The sequence below is a fragment of the Oncorhynchus mykiss genome, chromosome 10 (assembly GCF_013265735.2).
Source record: "Oncorhynchus mykiss isolate Arlee chromosome 10, USDA_OmykA_1.1, whole genome shotgun sequence".
Lineage (NCBI taxonomy): Eukaryota > Metazoa > Chordata > Actinopteri > Salmoniformes > Salmonidae > Oncorhynchus > Oncorhynchus mykiss.
The window spans coordinates 57,212,388-57,232,347 of record NC_048574.1 but is presented as its reverse complement, the minus strand read 5'-3'; the positions used below and the strand labels follow the sequence as shown (position 1 = coordinate 57,232,347).

The following is a 19,960-nucleotide window of genomic DNA, read 5'->3' as shown; positions in this document are numbered from 1 at the left end:
GACCAAAGGCTCGTGTTTGTTTGTTTATTATATTATATTTAAGTCTATGATGTGATAGAGCAGTCAGACTGAGCGGTGGTAGGCAGCAGCAGGCTCGTAAGCATTCACTCAAACAGCACTTTACAGCTCTTAGCAATGCTTGAAGCACAGCTCCGTTTATGACTTCAAGCCTATCAACTCCCGAGATTAGGCTGGCAATACTATCGTGTCTATAAAAACATCCAATAGTCAGAGGTATATGAAATACAAATGGTATAGAGAGCAATAGTCGACGCGTCATAATTCCTATAAATACAACCTAAAACTTATTAACTGGGAATATTGGAGACTCATGTTAAAAGGAACCACCAACTTTCATATGTTCTGAGCAAGGAACTTAAACATGGTACATATTGCACTTTTACTTTCTTCTCCAACACTGTGTTTTTGCATTATTTAAACCAAATTGAACGTTTCATTATTTATGTGAGACTAAATAGATTTTATTTATGTATTATATTAAATTAAGTGTTCATTCAGTATAGTGGATTCAGAAAGTATTCAGACCCCTTGACTTTTTCCACATTTTGTTACAGCATTCTAAAATTGATTAAATTGTTTTTTTCCCCTCATCAATCTACATGCAATAACCCATAACGACAAAGGAAAAACTGATTCTCGCATTCTTCTCTTCAAATCCTCTCAAGCTCTGTCAGGTTGGATGGGGGAGCGTCGCTGCACAGCTATTTTCAGGTCTCTCCAGAGAATCTGGTTTCTCATGGTCTGAGAGTCCTTTAGGTGCCTTTTGGCAAACTCCAAGTGGGCTGTCATGTGCCTTTTACTGAGGAGTGGCTTCCGTCTGGCCGCTCTACCATAAAGGCCTGATTGGTGGAGTGCTGCATAGAAGGTTGTCCTTCTGGAAGGTTCTTCGATCCCCACAGAGGAACTCTGGAGCTCTGTCAGAGTGGCAATTTGGTCTCGGTCACCTCCCTGACCAAGACCCTTCTCCTCCGATTGCTCAGTTTGGCCTGGCGGCCAGCTCTATGAAGAGTCTTGGTGGTTCCAAACTTCTTCCATTTAAGAATGATGGAGGCCACTGTGTTCTTGGGGACCTTCAATGCTGCAGACATGAGTTTGAGACCCCTGATATATATTATGAATGGGTGTCTAGATTGATATACCATGAAGTATAGTGAATTGGTATTTTTTGTTCTAGGAGTGCCACAGACCCTGTAGGACAGGAGGTGATCTGGGCTCTAGGAGCAGGCTGTAGAGACATAATCTCCCTCCAGGTGGCACCGCTACATCCATGGTGAGAGGCAACTCTTAGCACACATTTATTTTATGAATACTCTTAACACATATATTGTAACGTACCTCTCTCTCTTTCTGCTCCAGCCAACAACCGGCTCGCTTCAGCAACCGATGCCTGCAGACCATTGGCCGATGCTGGCCGCACCTCAGAGCCCTGGGCGTGGGCGGGGCAGGATGTGGCATTCAGGGACTAGCCTCGTTGGGTGAGGAAATTCATTTGGATAAATATCTCATGATTTAATAAATAAACTGATACAGGGACTATTCTTTCAGAAAAAAGAAACCATTTGGATTGAAGTGCTTTGTACGGCTCGTATCAGAGGTCGTTGTTTAGTCCCTCCAGGTTTTCGCCTTTTTTTGTTGTGATTTCTGTGGCCAAAAATGCTTGATTTTGCGGCAGCTTTTCTGAAATTCTGCGATACATTTTACTTCACGCTAATTTCATATAAAGCAATAAAAAGCAGAATACATCATCCAAAAACAATTAGAAACATCTAAAGTGCTTAGTTTATTTTCCTGAACAAACAGCTCTGTCATAATCCACTCACGCATCAGTCACACACACCTCTCCAATCCATCAGGCTTGGGGCTTGCTATCAACATGTACCTCCCATTCCAACTCACTCTCTCCCTCTCAAAAAAAAAAAAACCCAAATGGATTCAAAGCTGATCAATCGCTTTCAATTTGAGGATCAATATTTCTTTGTAATAAATTGTCTTTTTTTTCCCTGGAACGATCGTAAGGGAGACAAACAGCAGAAAACATAGAAATAGAATATCGTGGTTAAAATGTACTATTCCATTTCTAAAAATAAATACAAATCCAGAAAGATTGTGCTTTCGTGATCCGTATGATGTTTTACAGAGAGTTTAAAACGGCAAAGCTGGCCAATTACACTCAGCTCTTTGAGCAGCGCTCTCCATAGACAGACTGGTGGAGAGCAGAGTGCCGACCACCCTACTGAAGCCAAGGTTAGCGGAGTAAAACGCCACTCACCTTGATTCATACTACTTTCAGCGCTTGCCACGGTCTTCCCTGCTACCACTTCGGTCATTGTGATCTACAGCTGCTGTGGGAACTGTTCTGACATTCTCATATGCTTAGCTGTTATTTTTGCTTGGCAAATGAGATTGATTTCTGTTCGTTGTACTGCCTGTCAAGCCATCAACAATCACCCATGATCTTCTCACATGAATACGCTGACAGGCTAGGGGGGGAAACATTGTTGACGTGTGGTTGGATTGGGCCATTTTCCACGGTAACAGTGCAGTAATTAGTCAAAATTACTAACCCGCTTTTGATTGGACCCATTTTATGCGCTAGAAGTGCGGGATTTGGTCAAAATTGCGAGCTCTCGCATAATATACGCTGATTGGTAGATTTTGCATTGAATTATGCGATTGCGGAATCCTGGAGGGACTGTTTGTTGATGGATAGAATTTTGTACTTCAAGGGGTTATTTGTCACATTTTTAGATTTTTTTTCTCCTTTTTTTTTTCTTCTGAGGAACAAAATATTCTGAATTATTTCTGGGCCGCCCACACATATGGGAAGCGGGATGCGTGCGACTGCAAATACCCTCCCAGTCAGAAGGAAAAATGTAACCCAGCTATTACGTTCCTACTCACGATTCACAGCATGCAGGAACAGAGGGAGGAAATTACTTTTGTGGCTAGATGAGAAACAGTTGTTTTGGTGGTCTGTCTATCAGTACATCCCCATATTGTTATTTACCCTCTTGCTCTTTTGCACCCCAGTATCTCTACTTGCACATCATCATCTGCACATGTATCACTCCAGTGTTAATGCTAAATTGTAATGACTTTGCCTCTATGGCCTATTTGTCTTACCTTCCTACTCTTATACATTTGCACACAGTGTACATATATTTCTTATATTGTGTTATTGACTGTACGTTTGTTTATGTGTAACTCTGCGTTGTTGTTTTTTTCGCACTGCTTTGCTTTATCTTGGCCAGGTCGCTGTTGTAAATGAGAACTTGTTCTCAACTAGCCTACCTGGTTAAATAAAGGTGAAATAAACCTTTTTTAAATAAACAAACATGGGCTGAGTGAGGATGAGGGGTTGTGCCTCTCAAATGACACCCTATTTCCTATATAGTGCACTACTCTTGGCCAGAGCCCTACAGTGATTTCAAAAAGTATTCACACCCCTTGACTTTTTCCACATTTTGTTGTGTTACAACCTGAATTGAACATTTTATACATTTGGATTTTGGCTCATTGGCCTACATACAATACCCCGTAATGTCAAAGTGGAATTATTTTTTGTGTTTTTAGAAATGTTTACTAATTAATTAAAAATGTAAAGCTGAAAAGGTATTCAACCTCTTTTTTTTAAGTTCAGGAGTCAAACTTTGCTTAACAAGTCACAATAAGTTGCATGGACTCACTCTGTGTGCAATGGTCGTGTTTATCATCTCTGTACCCCACACATACCTGTAAGGTTCCTCAAGTCGAGCAGTGAACCAAAAGTATGTGGACACCTGCTCCTCAAACATCTCATTCCAAACCCATGTAGTTGTTCCCCCCTTTGCAGCTAAAACAGTCTCCACTCTCCTGAGAAGGCTTTCCTCTAGATGTTGGAGCATTGCTGCGGGGACTTGCTTCCATTCAGGCACGAGCAATGGTGAGGTCGAGCACTGATTTTGGGCATTACAATTCATCCCAAAGGCGTTCGATGGGGTTGAGGTCAGGACTCTTTACAGGCCAGTCAAGTTCCTCCACACCAATCTCTACAAACCATTTCTGTATGGACCTCGCTTTGTGCCCGGGGGGCATTGTCATGCTGAAACAGGAAAGAGCCTTCCCCAAACTGTTGCCACAAAGTTGGAAGCACAGAATCCTCTAGAATGTAATTGTATGCTATAGTGTTAAGATTTCCCTTCACTGGAACTAAGGGGCCTCACCTGAACCAAGAAAAACAGCCCCAGACCATTATTCCTCCTCCACCAAACTTTACAGTTGGCATTATGTGTTGGGGCAGGTAACATTCTCCTGGCATCCGCCAAACCCAGATTAGTCCTTTGGACCGACATCTGACGCTTGGCATTGCGCATGGTGATCTTACGCTTATGTGCAGCTGCTCGGCCATGGAAACCCATTTCATGAAGCTCGATGAGTCGGCGGTCCCATTCTGTGAGCTTGTGTGGCCTACCACTTAGCGCCTGAGCCATTGTTGCTCCTAGATGTTTCCACTTCACAATAACAAGCACTTAAAGTTGACCGGGGCAGCTCTAGCAGGGCAAAGCTTTTGCCAAACTGAAAGGTGGCTTCCTATCACTGTGCCACGTTGAAAGTCACTGAGCTCTTAAATACGGGCCATTCTACTCCTAATGTTTGTCTATGGAGGCTGTGTGCTCGATTTTATACACCTGTCAGGAACAGGTGTGGCTGAAATAGCCAAATCCACTAATTTGAAGTGGTGTCCACATACTTTTGTGTATATATAGTGTAGAATCTACCACAGAACCAGAGAGGTTTTCCAATGCCTCGCAAAGAAGGGCACCTATTGGTAGATAAAAAAATACATTGAATATCCCTTTGAGCATGGTGAAGTTATTAATTACACTTTGGATGGCGTTTCAATACACCCAGTCACTACAAAGATACAGGTGTCCTTCCAAACTCAGTTGCCGGAGAGGAAGGAAACCACTCAGGGATTTCACCATGAGGCCAATGGTGATTTTAAAACACTTTTAATGGCTGTCATAGGAGAAAAGTGAGGATGGATCAATAACATTGTAATTACCACACACTACTAATCTAATTAACATAGTGAAAAGGAAGCCTGTACAGAATTTAAAAATATTCCAAAACATGTGTCCTGTTTGCAATAAGGCACTAAAGTGAAACGGCGGCAAAGAAATGAACTTTGTCCTGAATCCAAAGCGTTATGTTTGGAGCAAATCCAACACATCACTGAATACCACTCTTCATATTTTCAAGCATGGTGGTGGCTACATCATGTTATGGGTATGCTTGTCATCGTCAAGTTTAAAAAACTGTTTTTTAAATAAAAATAAATGGAATAGAGCTAAGCACAGGCAAAATCCTAGAGGAAAACCTGTGTCTACTTTTTCACAGACACCGGGAGATAAATTCACCTTTCAGCAGGACAATAACCTAAAACACGAGGCCAAATATACACTGGAGTAGCATACCAAGACGACATTGAATGTTCCTGAGTGGCCTGGTTACAGTTTTGACTTAAATTGGCTTGAAAATCTATGGCAAGACTTTGAAAATGGCTGCCTAGCAATGATCAACAACCAACTTGACAGAGCTTGAATAATAAAAAAACAAAAGTGGAAATATTGCACAATCCATGTGTGCAGAGCTCTTAGACTCACCCAGAAACACTGTAATCGCTGCCAAAGGTGATTCTAACATGCATCAACGTACGTAAATGAGATTTATTTCATTTTCAACAAAATTGCAAACATTTCTTAAAACATGTTTTCACTTTGTCATTGTGGGGTGTTGTTTGATGATGGGTGAGCACATTTTGTTTGAATCCGTTTTGAATTCAGGCTGGTGACGCAACGAAATGTGGAATAAATCAAGGGGTATGAATACTTTCCGAAGGCTCTGTATGTGCGCTAGTGAAAGGTAGTGCACTTGTTAAGGGAATAGGATGCCATTTGGAAATCAGCCATTCTGATCGGTTCACACTCATCCTACCATCTAGGGCGAAACATGAGGAAACACTATCCCCAAGCTGTCTCAAATATATCTATATCTGAGAGTATATCATACAAATGGTAGAAACACGGTGAACATACTGTTTTGGTTTTGTAGGCTGGTTATGTGCGCTTTCGCTATGGCCGTCTCTCTTTTCAACTTTTTTTAGGTAGCGTTGTTATTAAGTTTTATTTTCGTGTAAGCAATGCTATCACTTCAACCCGTGAACAAACGTATATCAATATGTGGTGCCAGGTGTATATGACTGCTTTAGACTCGGGATAGGCTCTTTAGATATCTTACCTAGCACTTGAAAAATGATGGATTAGCACATACCAAGCGTCCTGTCCAGCGGGGGGGGGGACTTGTGCTTCTAGCTGCCTCACGCTACAGAAACGGAAGATATTCTCCTGCCCTATGGGCTGTTCTGGTGCGGTCAATGCTACTTACTTCCATACTACCGACTAAGCTGTTGGTATCAAAGGCATCTCAACCTCCTTCTCTCCTCCTCCCTCTTTTCCCCCCTGCAGCGAGGAACTGCATGCGTCTGCAGGTGTTGGAGCTGGACCATGTGAGTGAGGTCAACCAGGAAGTGGCAGCTGAGGTGTGCAGGGAGGGTCTGAAGGGCCTGGAGATGCTGGTCCTCACCTCCACCCCGGTCACCCCTAAGGCCCTGCTTCACTTCAACAGTGAGTACACCCGACTACACTGCATAGTGCACTACATAGAACACTACTGGGAGGGTCTGGAGGTTCGGGAGATGCATGTCCTCACCTCCACCCCCAAGACACTGCTGTACTTCAACAGTGAGTACATCCTACACCAGACCCAGGTTCAAATAAATATGTGCTTTATTTTCACAAAGGAACCAATAGAACAATCCCAAAAAGTGAAATCCCTGCCCATTTTTTGTTTTTCATTGCGTAAGCAACGGCTCAAAGTGTTGCGTAAGCACCCTTTTTGAACCCAGGCCTGCACTTTTCTCATCCAGCCAATCATTTCAGATCTACACAAGTGGCCGGGGGCGTAGGGTCGAGGGGTTCTATTTGGAATTGGGTGGCGAGTCTGCTGCTTCCGTGTGAGGGTTGTATGTAAACACAGTCTCGCCCCTCCAGGTGTGTGTCGTAACCTGAAGTCCATGGTGGTGCAGATCGGGGTGGAGGACTACTTCGAGGACCCCAGCAGCCCTGAGGCTAGGAAGCTGTTTGACGAGATGGTGAACAAGCTGCAGGTAATTAGAACGGAGCTTTTAACTTCCATTTCAGAGACCACGTCCCAATGAATCCCAAATGCTCTTTAAAAAGAATTGCATTTAACTCATCTTAGATCATTTTTAAAAAGGGGGTGTAATACACTGAATAAGGGGGGCAATACTATTAAAACTTACTCTGGATCAGTTCTCCTAACTATGCCAGTCCAAACAATTTCCTGTCTTTGGGTTCTCTCCTGCCCACAGTATACATGTAATGTATATGACTAAGTCTGTAGCATCCTTTAGCGACGGTTCGGTGGGCGAGCGAGAGTTGTCTATTATTACACCTCGACCACACTGAACCGTACGGTGACTCCAAACCAGTCCAAGTCCAGTTCAGCTGGTCGTCTGAGGAATTGAGGAAATGAAATTAATCCCAGCTGCTTTCTGAAGGGAGGAAGCGGGGCGTTGAGGGCGGCCGCACGCCCACGGCGGGCGCCACTCAGAGGTTAAGAGGAAGAGCGAGTCGATATTCGCACTCGGACTTCGTCTACATTTTTCTCTATGGGCCCTGGTCAAAGTAGCGTACTAAATAGGGAATAGGGTGGGCGTGTGAGCCTTCCCTCCTTCTGTGAGTCAGTGTGGAAGGTGCCCCTTTCTCAATGGTGGATGCTGTGCTAGATTGCTCATAGCCGTTAAGTAACTAACTCCAGAGAGCTAAAAGTGTGTGTGTGTAATTTCGGCACTGTTCATTTGTCATGGCTGTAGCCAGACGGGGGAGAAGCAGAGCAAACATTTAGTCAAACTCAATAAACCCTCGAGGGGGAGAAACCTATGAGTTGTGTGTGTGTACTGTACAGTCAGTGAAAACCGCTATAAGGAACCAGCCCAGTCTACAAACTTAGTTATATGCTGGTCTACAAATGTAGTTTATATGCTTACTTTTCTGTATCTAAATACCGCTTCTCCCGGAGAAACACTCTTAAGTGTATTTTCGGTTCACACATTCTTAATAGGGCTAATATTGGCATCGCAATATTTTTCCCATGGTCGAATATGAAAACGCAAAAAGCAGACCGAACTCTTAAGTCCGTTTTTAAAACCTGCTGTATGTAAAATGTAGTGTGCTACATAGTTTTGGGAAATAAATAAATGTGACTCGGGAATGACAACGTATTGATGTTTGTTTCCAACATTAGGGCTGTTTTCCTAAAGACGTTGAAGCCGCTTTTGCGTTTTGCTCCCTTGCCATGATACTAACGAGTATCGCGACGCTGACATCGTCACAAATAGATTGAGGCACGCTCATTTACACACACCCTTTCGATGGTTCAACAGCCTCTACTGTGTGTGTGCAATGGTCTACAAACTAAAGAAGTGATGTTGACTTTTCTCTGCATAAATGAGTGTAGTGGTCTAAGCCCTCCATCCATCCCTCTTTACCCTCCAGGGCTTGAAGAAGAGACCGGGCTTCTCCAAAATTCTGCACGTGAAGGCGGACATCCTCTGCTAACCCCTTTCACCACTCAGGACCCCCCCCCCCCCCCCCCCCCCCCCCCCCCCCCCAAAGAAGGGTCGGCCATTTTGTTTCCAGCCACACCAACAGAACAGACCCTGTCATTTGAAACCCCTTGACGTACCAGTCAGCCAACACACACACATAACTGAAGAGGAAATTCATCAACTGTTGGAGAAAGTGGATGTTGATGAACATGCTGCTTTTTAGTTAATTAAAAATAAAAACCAATGTGTTTTCGGCCCTTAGCCTTGACTAAAAGACAGACACAGACACCACAGACAGATAGATGCTCCATAGACCATTAAAGTAGTAAATTTTGTGTGTCCTCTATCAAACTTTATGGTGGGGTAACAAGTGGTAAAGACATCATCAGGCAGGTAACAAGACCAGGGGCCCGTAAGTTTCCGCGAAAGCATACAGGGACCCTGCCTGTGAGTTGCTGACCTGCCAAACAGATGTGAAACATAAACTCAGCAGGACTATTGGACTTTGTAGATGCTGTAATCTCGGCGGCCATTTTGATTTCAACTGAGAAAAGAGCTGTAAGTAGGAGGACGGATGTCATGAAAGAGCAGGCTCTCGTTCTTCACTGAGATCATTGCAGAGAATGTGTCTGGGATGCTTTTTTATCAAGATTCCCAACCTGTGTGTGTGTGTGTGTTTAAGGGAGGGATACATGACACACCAGCTGCAGACTTGGTCGAACATAAAACGAGAAGATATCTTGTCACCTCGAGAACATTTTTATTCCAAGTTCTTTATCGGCCTATCAGCCACTCCATGGTGTGGTCGCCATGGGAACAGCGCAGTATTGAACACTAGGTCCATCCTCCGCATGCTCATCAGCCGAGCACCATCTCTCGCACACTCTTGGTTTTTTCAGCTGTCAATTACTTTTGTCTGTGGGACTCTTACGGTATCTATAGGCCGGGTGGTCCACAAGGCAGCTACTGTGTTATTTGTTTTTAAGCAGGGTTGCAAATGAATTCATTAGGCCTCTATTTCAGAATTGATGCCATTCACAGCCGTGTGTCTGTTCTCTCTTCATTTCTTAAAATGCTTTCTCCAGTGTGCCACTGATCTTTAGGAGTGTTGTAAAAGGCAGGCGTTAACCCTATACTAGCCACTTGCTCTGTAAGCTGCAGTGAATTACATGCATAAGCGGCATCCCAAATGCACCCTATTCCCTATGTAGTGTAATACGTTTAGCCAGGGCTCATAAGGCTCTGGTCAAAAGTAGTGCGCGGAATAGGGTGCCAGTTGAGAAACGGCTATAGCCTACATCCAGTGCACGCAAAAGCACAACTTCCGTGAGCGAAAAGAGTTGCTGATTGTTGATTGACACGATGCAATTTATATGTTAACTGGCTATAAACATAATGTATAATACATGTATATATGTTACAGCCGTTTATTATGATATATATATATATATATATACACACAGTGCCTTGCGAAAGTATTCAGCCCCCTTGAACTTTGCGACCTTTTGCCACATTTCAGGCTTCAAACATAAAGATATAAAACTGTATTTTTTTGTGAAGAATCAACAACAAGTGGGACATAATCATGAAGTGGAACGACATTTATTGGATATTTCAAACTTTTTTAACAAATCAAAAACTAAAAAATTGGGCGTGCAAAATTATTCAGCCCCTTTACTTTCAGTGCAGCAAACTCTCTCCAGAAGTTCAGTGAGGATCTCTGAATGATCCAATGTTGACCTAAATGACTAATGATGATAAATACAATCCACCTGTGTGTAATCAAGTCTCCGTATAAATGCACCTGCACTGTGATAGTCTCAGAGGTCCGTTAAAAGCGCAGAGAGCATCATGAAGAACAAGGAACACACCAGGCAGGTCCGAGATACTGTTGTGAAGAAGTTTAAAGCCGGATTTGGATACAAAAAGATTTCCCAAGCTTTAAACATCCCAAGGAGCACTGTGCAAGCGATAATATTGAAATGGAAGGAGTATCAGACCACTGCAAATCTACCAAGACCTGGCCGTCCCTCTAAACTTTCAGCTGATACAAGGAGAAGACTGATCAGAGATGCAGCCAAGAGGCCCATGATCACTCTGGATGAACTGCAGAGATCTACAGCTGAGGTGGGAGACTCTGTCCATAGGACAACAATCAGTTGTATATTGCACAAATCTGGCCTTTATGGAAGAGTGGCAAGAAGAAAGCCATTTCTTAAAGATATCCATAAAAAGTTGTTTAAAGTTTGCCACAAGCCACCTGGGAGACACACCAAACATGTGGAAGAAGGTGCTCTGGTCAGATGAAACTAAAATTGAACTTTTTGGCAACATTGCAAGACGTTATGTTTGTCGTAAAAGCAACACAGCTGAACACACCATCCCCACTGTCAAACATGGTGGTGGCAGCATCATGGTTTGGGCCTGCTTTTCTTCAGCAGGGACAGGGAAGATGGTTAAAATTGATGGGAAGATGGATGGAGCCAAATACAGGACCATTCTGGAAGAAAACCTGATGGAGTCTGCAAAAGACCTGAGACTGGGACGGAGATTTGTCTTCCAACAAGACAATGATCCAAAACATAAAGTAAAATCTACAATGGAATGGCTCAAAAATAAACATATCCAGGTGTTAGAATGGCCAAGTCAAAGTCCAGACCTGAATCCAATCGAGAATCTGTGGAAAGAACTGAAAACTGCTGTTCACAAATGCTCTCCATCCAACCTCACTGAGCTCGAGCTGTTTTGCAAGGAGGAACGGTAAAAAAATTCAGTGTCTCGATGTGCAAAACTGATAGAGACATACCCCAAGCGACTTACAGCTGTAATCGCAGCAAAAGGTGGCGCTACAAAGTATTAACTTAAGGGGGCTGAATAATTTTGCACGCCCAATTTTTCAGTTTTTGATTTGTTAAAAAAGTTTGAAATATCCAATAAATGTCGTTCCACTTCATGATTGTGTCCCACTTGTTGTTGATTCTTCACAAAAAATACAGTTTTATATCTTTATGTTTGAAGCCTGAAATGTGGCAAAAGGTTCAAGGGGGCCGAATACTTTCGCAAGGCACTGTGTATATACGCTATTGTATTTACAGCCGGTACACCGGAAGGGCTTTTAATTGTCCGCCAATTACATAGAGTTGGATAGAGGGTACATATTTGCCTCTTTCGCCACAACGGCTTCATAAGTGTGCCCTCTATCCAACTTTATGGCCAGTTGCAATTTGTTCGATGTCATAGATCAGCTGACTCTCTGGAGCCCTCTGCTGAGCAGGATGACTCGTGCAACGACACACAGCTGGTGGAGAGGTAGGAAGTGTCCCTGGATGCCTCCCAAATGGCTCTGGTCAAAGGTAGTGCACTATATTGGGAATAGGGTGACATTTGGGATGCAGACTTGATCTCAATTTGCCTCAAAGTCCTCTTGTTTCTTCACCTGCAACTGATTGCCTTGTCAAGTGAAAGCAAAACGATGGAAGCTCATAGTTAGGCTATCTTACGCCTGACCAGTTATTTTTCGCTCAGTGCAATGATGGGAGAAGAGGACAGCATTAGCCTGTATGGATCCACTCGCAATACTGTACCGTTAATGCATTCAAGCAAGTTGTCGAGCTCAGGCAACAATGCACACCGACCCAAACCATGCACCCACCCCAGGGAGGCATCTCAAGTCTAATGTGGACTCCTTCTGACAGAAGACAACAGTTGGAAGCTGATCCTCTGGTAGGCTTTGATTTATCCTTTGTTTTTTTTAGGCTGTGCTCCAAATGGCACCCTTTTCCCCTGTATAGTGAACTGCTGTACGTTAGACCAGGGCCCATAGGGCTCCGGTCAAAAGTAGTGCACTATATAGGGAGTGGGGTGCCATTCTGGGATTCAACTTTAGGGGATTTTCAGTTCCTGACAATCTTGTCTTCTTTAAGACATTTAACACTGTACATAATGTTGTTTATAATATAAAAAGATTACTGCATTTGGTGTTCTAAAAAAATGAAGGTCATACGTATAAGTATCGAAATGACGAAAACAGACAAATATTAAGAGTCTACAGGTGTCCATTCTGTGAGGTTTTTTTTCCTCCAAAGTCTTAAGGAAAGATTCAACTACAGTGGCAAGAACAAGCATGTGAACCCTTTGGAAATACCTGGATTTCTGCATGAATTGGTCATCAAATGTCACAACAATAGACAAACACAGTCTGCTTAAACTATTAACACGCAAACAATTATACACGTTCATGTCTTTATTGAACACACCGTGTAAACATTCACAGTGCAGGGTGGGAAAAGTATGTGAACCCTTGGATTTAATAACTGGTTGACTCTCCTTTGGCAGCAATATCCTCAACCAAATGTTTTCTGTAGTTGCGGATCAGACCTGCAAAACAGTCAGGAGGAATTTTGGACCATTCCTCTTTACAGAACTGTTTCAGTTCACTAACATTCTTGGGAGGTCTGGTGTGAACCGTTCTCTTGAGGTCATGCCACAGCATTTTAAATTGGGTTGAGGTCAGGACTCTGACTGGGCCACTCCAGATGGCGTATTTTCTTCGGTTGAAGCCATTCTGTTGTTGATTTACTTCTGTGTTTTGGGTCGTTGTCCTGTTGCATCACCCAACTTCTGTTGAGCTTCAATTGGCGGACAGATAGCCTAACATCATCATGCTAAATGTCTTGAAAAACGAAGGAATTCTTTTTTTCTGTCTAATATAGCAAGTGGTCCAGGCCCTGAGGCAGCCCCAAGCTATGATGCTCCTTCCACCATACTTTACAGTTGTGTTGAGGTTTTGATGTTGGTGTGCTTTGCCTTTTTTTTTCTCCACACATGCTGTTGTGTGTTCCTTCCAAACAACTCAACTGTAGTTTCATCTGTCAAACAGTGCTGAACTTTCTCCATTTATAGACAATTTGTCTTACCATGGACTGATGAACATCAAGGCTTTTAACGATACTTTTGTAACCCTTTCCAGCTTTATGCAAGTCAACAATTCTTAATCTTAGGTTTTCTGAGATCTGTTTTGTTCGAGGCATGGCTCACATCAGGCGATGCTTCTCGTGAATAGCAAACTCAAATTTTGTGAGTTTTTTTTTATAGGGCAGGGCAGCTCTAACCAACATTGCCAAATCTCTTCTCATTGATTGGACTCCAGGTTAGCTGACTCCTGACTCCAATTAGCTTTTGGAGAAGTCATTAGCCTAGGGGTTCACATACCTTTTCCAACCGACACTGTGAATGTTTAAATGATGTATTCAATATAGACAAGAAAAATACAATAATTTGTGTATTATTAGTTTTAAGCACACTATGTTTGTGACTTAGATGAAGATCAGATCAATTTTGATGACCAATTTATGCAGAAATCCAGGTAATTCCAAAGGGTTCACATACTTTTTCTTGCCGCTGTATATTATGTATAAACGGTAGTGTTGAAGTTTGCAGTTGTGTGCTATAGATGCTTTATATTCAGTGTTCATCAGAAATGTGCTGTAGAGATGGACATTATTTAGGAAAGAAAGAGGATAAAGATTTATTTGAGCTATTTATTTCTATAAAAAAAGAGAGAGGTCTATAATGTTGGCATGTTTGTGTTCATGCACCAATCATCACGTTGCCTTTAACATATTCTGCTGTAGTGGCTGTAGTTTATAGATTAATATTGAAAAAGATTTTAAGATTGCTTGCAAAAGGTTTATGCTGTGTCTTATTTTTAATACATCTGTTGCACTAGTGGGTGGGGAAAAAATAAGATAATACTGATATTTAATATTAGTGCTGTTTTTTTTATGTTTTAAAACGCTTTCTCAGTATTTGACAGATAATGATGCACTTTTTTCCCCGAGCGCTTTTAGAGGCCCGTGTGGTTCTGTAAAGATGAACAAAAATCACACTTCCGTCAGTCAACATTGTCATGCCGTTTCCATGGTTTCCTCTGTGGTGTGAGCGATCGGTTGGTTGCTCTCTTACATAGTCGTGATGATTTGGTTGATTTTTGTTTAAACTGAATGGTGGCCAATTAGGGGCAAGAAGGTAGATCACTTCATGACCGGAGTTTTTAACATGTCACACAATGCAGACCCTATTTTAATCGCCTATATCTGTCATTGGCGGTTGAAGTTTATGGTTGAACCTGGGTCAACTGGATTTCAAGTCCTGTTGAGGTTCATTTTACACCGACATGACCTTATGCTCATGATCGTTACCAGGTAATGGCGAGTCTAACTATGTCCGTGTCCTCTGTGTTTGTGTTGGTTTGCTTTAAAGCTTCTTATCCAAATGTATTGTGTGACAGAAGCCCTTGCTGACATTGTTTTAGAACATGTCCTGAAAACCGAAATCAAATAAGAGAATGAGATTTAAGAGTTGAAGAGGAGTCGTTCTGACAAAAACATACTCTATGTCTGGGTTCCCCGACTGGCGGTCCCGGGCAGTGATTGGTTGGACATAAAGTACTGTAAAAACATCAAATCGGCTCCAATTGATTTTCATTTAGGGAAATCTGTTCCAAAGTATTCAAATCAAACTTTATTTGTCAAATGCGCCCAATACAACAAGTGTCGACCTTACTGTGAAATGCTTACTTACAAGCCCTTCACCAACAGTGCAGTTCAAGACGAGTTGAGACAATATGTACTAAACAAATGGAGGGGGGGGGGGGTCAATGTAATGGTCCAGTGGCCATTTTAATGAATTGTTCAGCAGTCTTATGACTTGGGGGTAGAAGCTGTTAAGAAGCCCTTTGGACCTAGACTTGGCGCTCCGGTATGCGACTGGAGTCTCTGACAATTTCTTGGGCTTTCTTCTGACGCCGCCTATTCCCTCGCATAATAGAGAGAGATATGTGATCGTATACAAATGTATGCAAGGTTTGAAATGATTGTTTTGGGCAAATATACAGTACCAGTCAAAAGTTTGGACACGTATCCATTCAAAGATTTTTCTTTATTTTTTTAAACTATTTTCTACATTTAAGACATCAAAACTATGAAATAACACATATGGAATCATGTAGTAACCAAAAAAGGGTTCAACAAATTAAAATATATTTTAGATTTTACATAGTAGCCACCCTTTGCCTTGATGACAGCTTTTTACACTCTTGGCATTCTCTCAACCAGCTTCTTGAGGTAGTCACCTGGTATGCATTTCAATTAACAGGTGTGCCTTCTTAAAAGTTCATTTGTGGAATTTCTTTCCTTAATGCGTTTGAGCCAATCAGTTGTGTTGTGACATGGTAGGATTGGTATATTTTGCCTATTTGGTAAAAGACCAAGTCCATATTATGGCAAGAACAGCTCAAATAAGCAAAGCGATACGACAGTCCATCATGACTTTAAGACATGAAGGTCAGTCAATCCTGAACTTTTGACTGGTACTGTATCTGTTTACCGTAAGGTAAATGATTTGTAATTATCTTCTATTCCCCCTGGCCACCCGCTCAAGAATAAAATCGGCCCACGGCTGATTTATAGTTGATGATCCCTGCTGTATGTTCCACTACTAGGATCTTATCCATAGCTAAGATTCAATGTGTCTGTAGTTAAAGAGAGAATTAGCCCAAATGACAAAATGACATAGTTTCCCCTTACCCTATAAGCAGTCTATTGGCAAGGTAAGTCCGGGATTTAGTTTTGTTTGCCTGGACACTGCCGCAGACTGCTTATAAGGTAAGGAAACCAATGTAACCGTTTGTAATTTGGTGAACTATCCCTTTTTAAGTTTTTTTATGACTTGATTTGGTAACTTAGTCATTCCGAATATCAAATAATTGAATGATTCCCATGATCAAGATTCCTTGTCGCCATTTTATTGTAATAAGTTGGTACATGATGCTTTCATGATTTGTTATTTTCGAGAACCCTGGCTATTGTTTCCTATTTTTTTTTGTGTGCATCTTAATTTTTGCTCTTTCAAAGCCCAGTTCTGATTCATGGAGTAAGGTTGTTTGGGATATGGCCAATCCAGTTCTGATTCATGGAGTAAGGTTGTTTGGGATATGGCCAATCCAGTTCTGATTCATGGAGTAAGGTTGTTTGGGATATGGCCAATCCATTTTTGTCTGTAAAACCAACTATTCTACTGTGTCAGGCATTTTCCTAAGACCAGCTTTGTGCCAAGATTTTATGTTTTCATCTCTTATGTCTCTTTTGTCCCAAATGGCACCCTATCCCCTATCTAGTGCACTGCTTTTGACCAGAATCCTATGGGCCCTGATCAAAAGTAGTGCGCTATATAGTGAATAGGGTGCCATTTTAGAAACAAATGTGTCAAGTCTTATGTAATTAATTAGCCTGGATCCAGATCCGTTGCTACATCTTGCCATGTCAATGACCATAGGGATTGGCAAGATGGCACAAACAGATCCAGGACACAGGCTAGCATCATTTGACCTCTCCTGCACATATTCCCTGTATGGATGATTTGTATTTTTCTGTCCATTTGTCTGAATAGTATTTGAACTCATTACCTCAACACTTATCTGGGCAACTAAGTGTGCACATTCTTTATTCTTTTGGACAGTCATTGATATTCTGCTCATTAATGTACTGTATCGAATATACGTATGTCATATTGGTATGACCATGTTGATTGAAAACCCAAACAGGTCATTCCCACTACAATGTTCATCATCCTGAGACCATTGCAATAAATTAAAAGGTGTTATTTTCCTATTCATAGTCAAATTCATCCATTTCTTATCATCAATAAAATGGCTTATATACATTGAATTGTTTGTAAAGCAAGTTATATACATTTTTTTTGTAGAATAAATCACTCAATGGAATGTATTTATAGAGCACTTCTTACAACAGTTGTCAGAAAGTGTTTACACAAAAACCAAGCCTAAAAGAAGCGGTTCTCTTTAAAAAAGAAAACGCTTGATGTACTCCTAATAGACTGTTTCCCCTAGGTACAGATCTAGGATCAGCTACCCCTTCCTCTAATCCTATCCTTAACCATTAGTAGTGGGGGGGGGGGGATACTAAACTGACTGACCTAAGATCAGTGTCACTTCTCCCTACTCTATTTAAGCGCCCAATAAATGGAGTTGAAGCATCCTATTTGTCCACTAGAGGGCAGTGCTCCTCCATTTACGAGCACCGTGGCCTAATGTTGGACCTCGGGCTGTGCCTATGGTAGTTCACCTTATTCCTTCCTCTCTCTATTGGCAGAACTCAAACCGGTAAAACAGGCCAAAATCTAGTCAAGAGTATCATCACCCTTCACAGATGTATGCAACTGTGAGTTATTTGACATTTTTCCTAATAAACACCTGAGGCGAGACTTCACATACGGAACATTGTGGACAGGTCACTCACTGTACTGTACCTACTCTAGAAAAGTATAGGGGCTCTATTACATCTGTATCAATGAAGCATTACATGTTGTGTGACATCAATTTAAAGGTAATTTCCGATTGAGCTGACATATGCAGCATTTACTGTGAATGAGGTGTCCACTAACGTGGGAACATTGCCTTTAAATTGGGCTTTTAGCGCTGAACTGCCCTGTTACGGACTGAATAGAGCCCTAGGCCTCACACAACCACCTTAACATAACACGTGGCAAAAGCAAGGCTCACACCCAATGTACGGATGGTACTATCGCTGCTGCTTTCGAGATTCTACAACATGCCTGTGATGACGATTAACGTGGACTGCACACGCATTGTCTGCCACATGTCTAACCTTTGACCGGCTAGATATCATTTATGTGTCACACAACTTACACCCGTCCAATCCTTCCATCATAGTCTAGGACAGTGGTTCCCAAACTGTGGGTCGGGACCGACGTTTGGGTTGCGGCAGGGGAACAGATGGGTCACGGGATGACTTTTTGTTGTGTGCATTGTTACAAATATTTGTGTTGTTATGCAGTCAATTCCTTAAGACCCCGTACTTTAATCTACATTCAGTTACATGTTTTGAAGAAGAGGGTATTATCAATAAAGGAGCAACTTATTCTTTGGTCTGACCATGTTTTTTTCACCACTCAACCGTTACGTTGGGTCGCTGGGACACATCAATTGGTGGGTCACGAAGTAAGAACAGTCTGGGGATCCCCCTGGTCTACGCTAGGGGTTGTTTCTGGACGGGACCAAAGGCTATAAACTAAAGGACAACTCAGCCAGACCACGGCACTCTGTGGTTGACCTTTGACCGGGTCACAAGGTTCTGACTGCAGGGGAAAGTAGGTGGAAGTTAAGCGGCTGATTAGTCTTATCGTCTCACCTCTCGAGCCAATCCAGAGCAGACGCAACACGGTATGGACTGGGAGAGGCCAGTTGGTCAGTGGGGCAATGGGAAACAACAACACAGGCTGCATCCTTATTGGCACCTATTCCCTATTTAGTTCACTACTTTTAACCCATAGGGGGCCCTCAACTGCTGAAGACTGGTCAAGGTCGTTAGGCTCCCACCCATGGTGCAGAGGTTGCACGTGATGTGTGGCCCCTGGTCTGCTTTTGATATATTCTTCACCTTTCAGACCAACCCACTGACACACACACACACACACACACACACACACACGTGTCCACTCCATCACGTGACAAGACAAATGGACACCAGCTCTGCTCCAGCTGTACAGAGAAGTCATGAATGGCCGTACTATTTGATTTGTGGCCCAGAGGGCTCCAGTGGAGGCAAAGTATGTGTCCCAAATGTCACCCTATTACCTACATAATGGCACTACTTTTGACCAGAGCCCTGGTCAAAAGTTGTACACTATATAGGGAATAGGGTGACAGTTGGGATGGACAAACACTGGAACAGGATTTACTATTGATAGTCATCCCTGCTGACCAGAGTGTGTGGAATATACCAAGTCCAGATGTTGGTATTACTTGTATACCACTGCTGTAAAAGTGGACTGAGCGACAGAGCCCTGCAGCTCTATTCATATACTTTTGACAATGGAGCCTTTCTTCCTCTAACCATTTCAGATAACATATTGGTTTCATTACGAAATGTTGACATAGATTTGAGTTGTCATTACACAATATGGAGATCTTATGATTCAATGTCGACTGAGCCCAATGTGAGCACCACCGCCCTGCTATGTACAATGTCACGGCTCGTAAACATGGCTGAATTCCTACCGGCAATTAGCCAACCAAAACATTCACATTTATAATATGTGATTTGTCATCCTCCATTGCTTCAGGCGGTTAACTGTATAACTTTCCCTTTTATTTGATTTCAGAACTGAAAATGAACCTTGATTGTCAACGTCAGAAAAAATGTATTTTCAACGTCATCTTGCTAACTG

General features: G+C 42.3%; 1 protein-coding gene across 2 annotated transcripts in view; it reads left to right on the top strand.

Annotated features, from left to right (window-relative positions):
• LOC110534335 (F-box only protein 41) overlaps positions 1-10,158 on the top strand; it is a 92,812-nt gene extending 82,654 nt beyond the window's left edge. For both annotated transcript variants that reach the window (XM_036933416.1, XM_036933417.1), the window contains exons 10-14: positions 1,196-1,291; positions 1,378-1,496; positions 6,528-6,686; positions 7,113-7,228; positions 8,640-10,158. In XM_036933416.1, coding sequence (XP_036789311.1) covers positions 1,196-1,291; positions 1,378-1,496; positions 6,528-6,686; positions 7,113-7,228; positions 8,640-8,702 — 553 coding nt within the window. In that variant the 3' untranslated portion in view covers positions 8,703-10,158. The remainder of the gene's footprint in view (positions 1-1,195; positions 1,292-1,377; positions 1,497-6,527; positions 6,687-7,112; positions 7,229-8,639) is intronic.
• Positions 10,159-19,960: the final 9,802 nt, after the last annotated feature.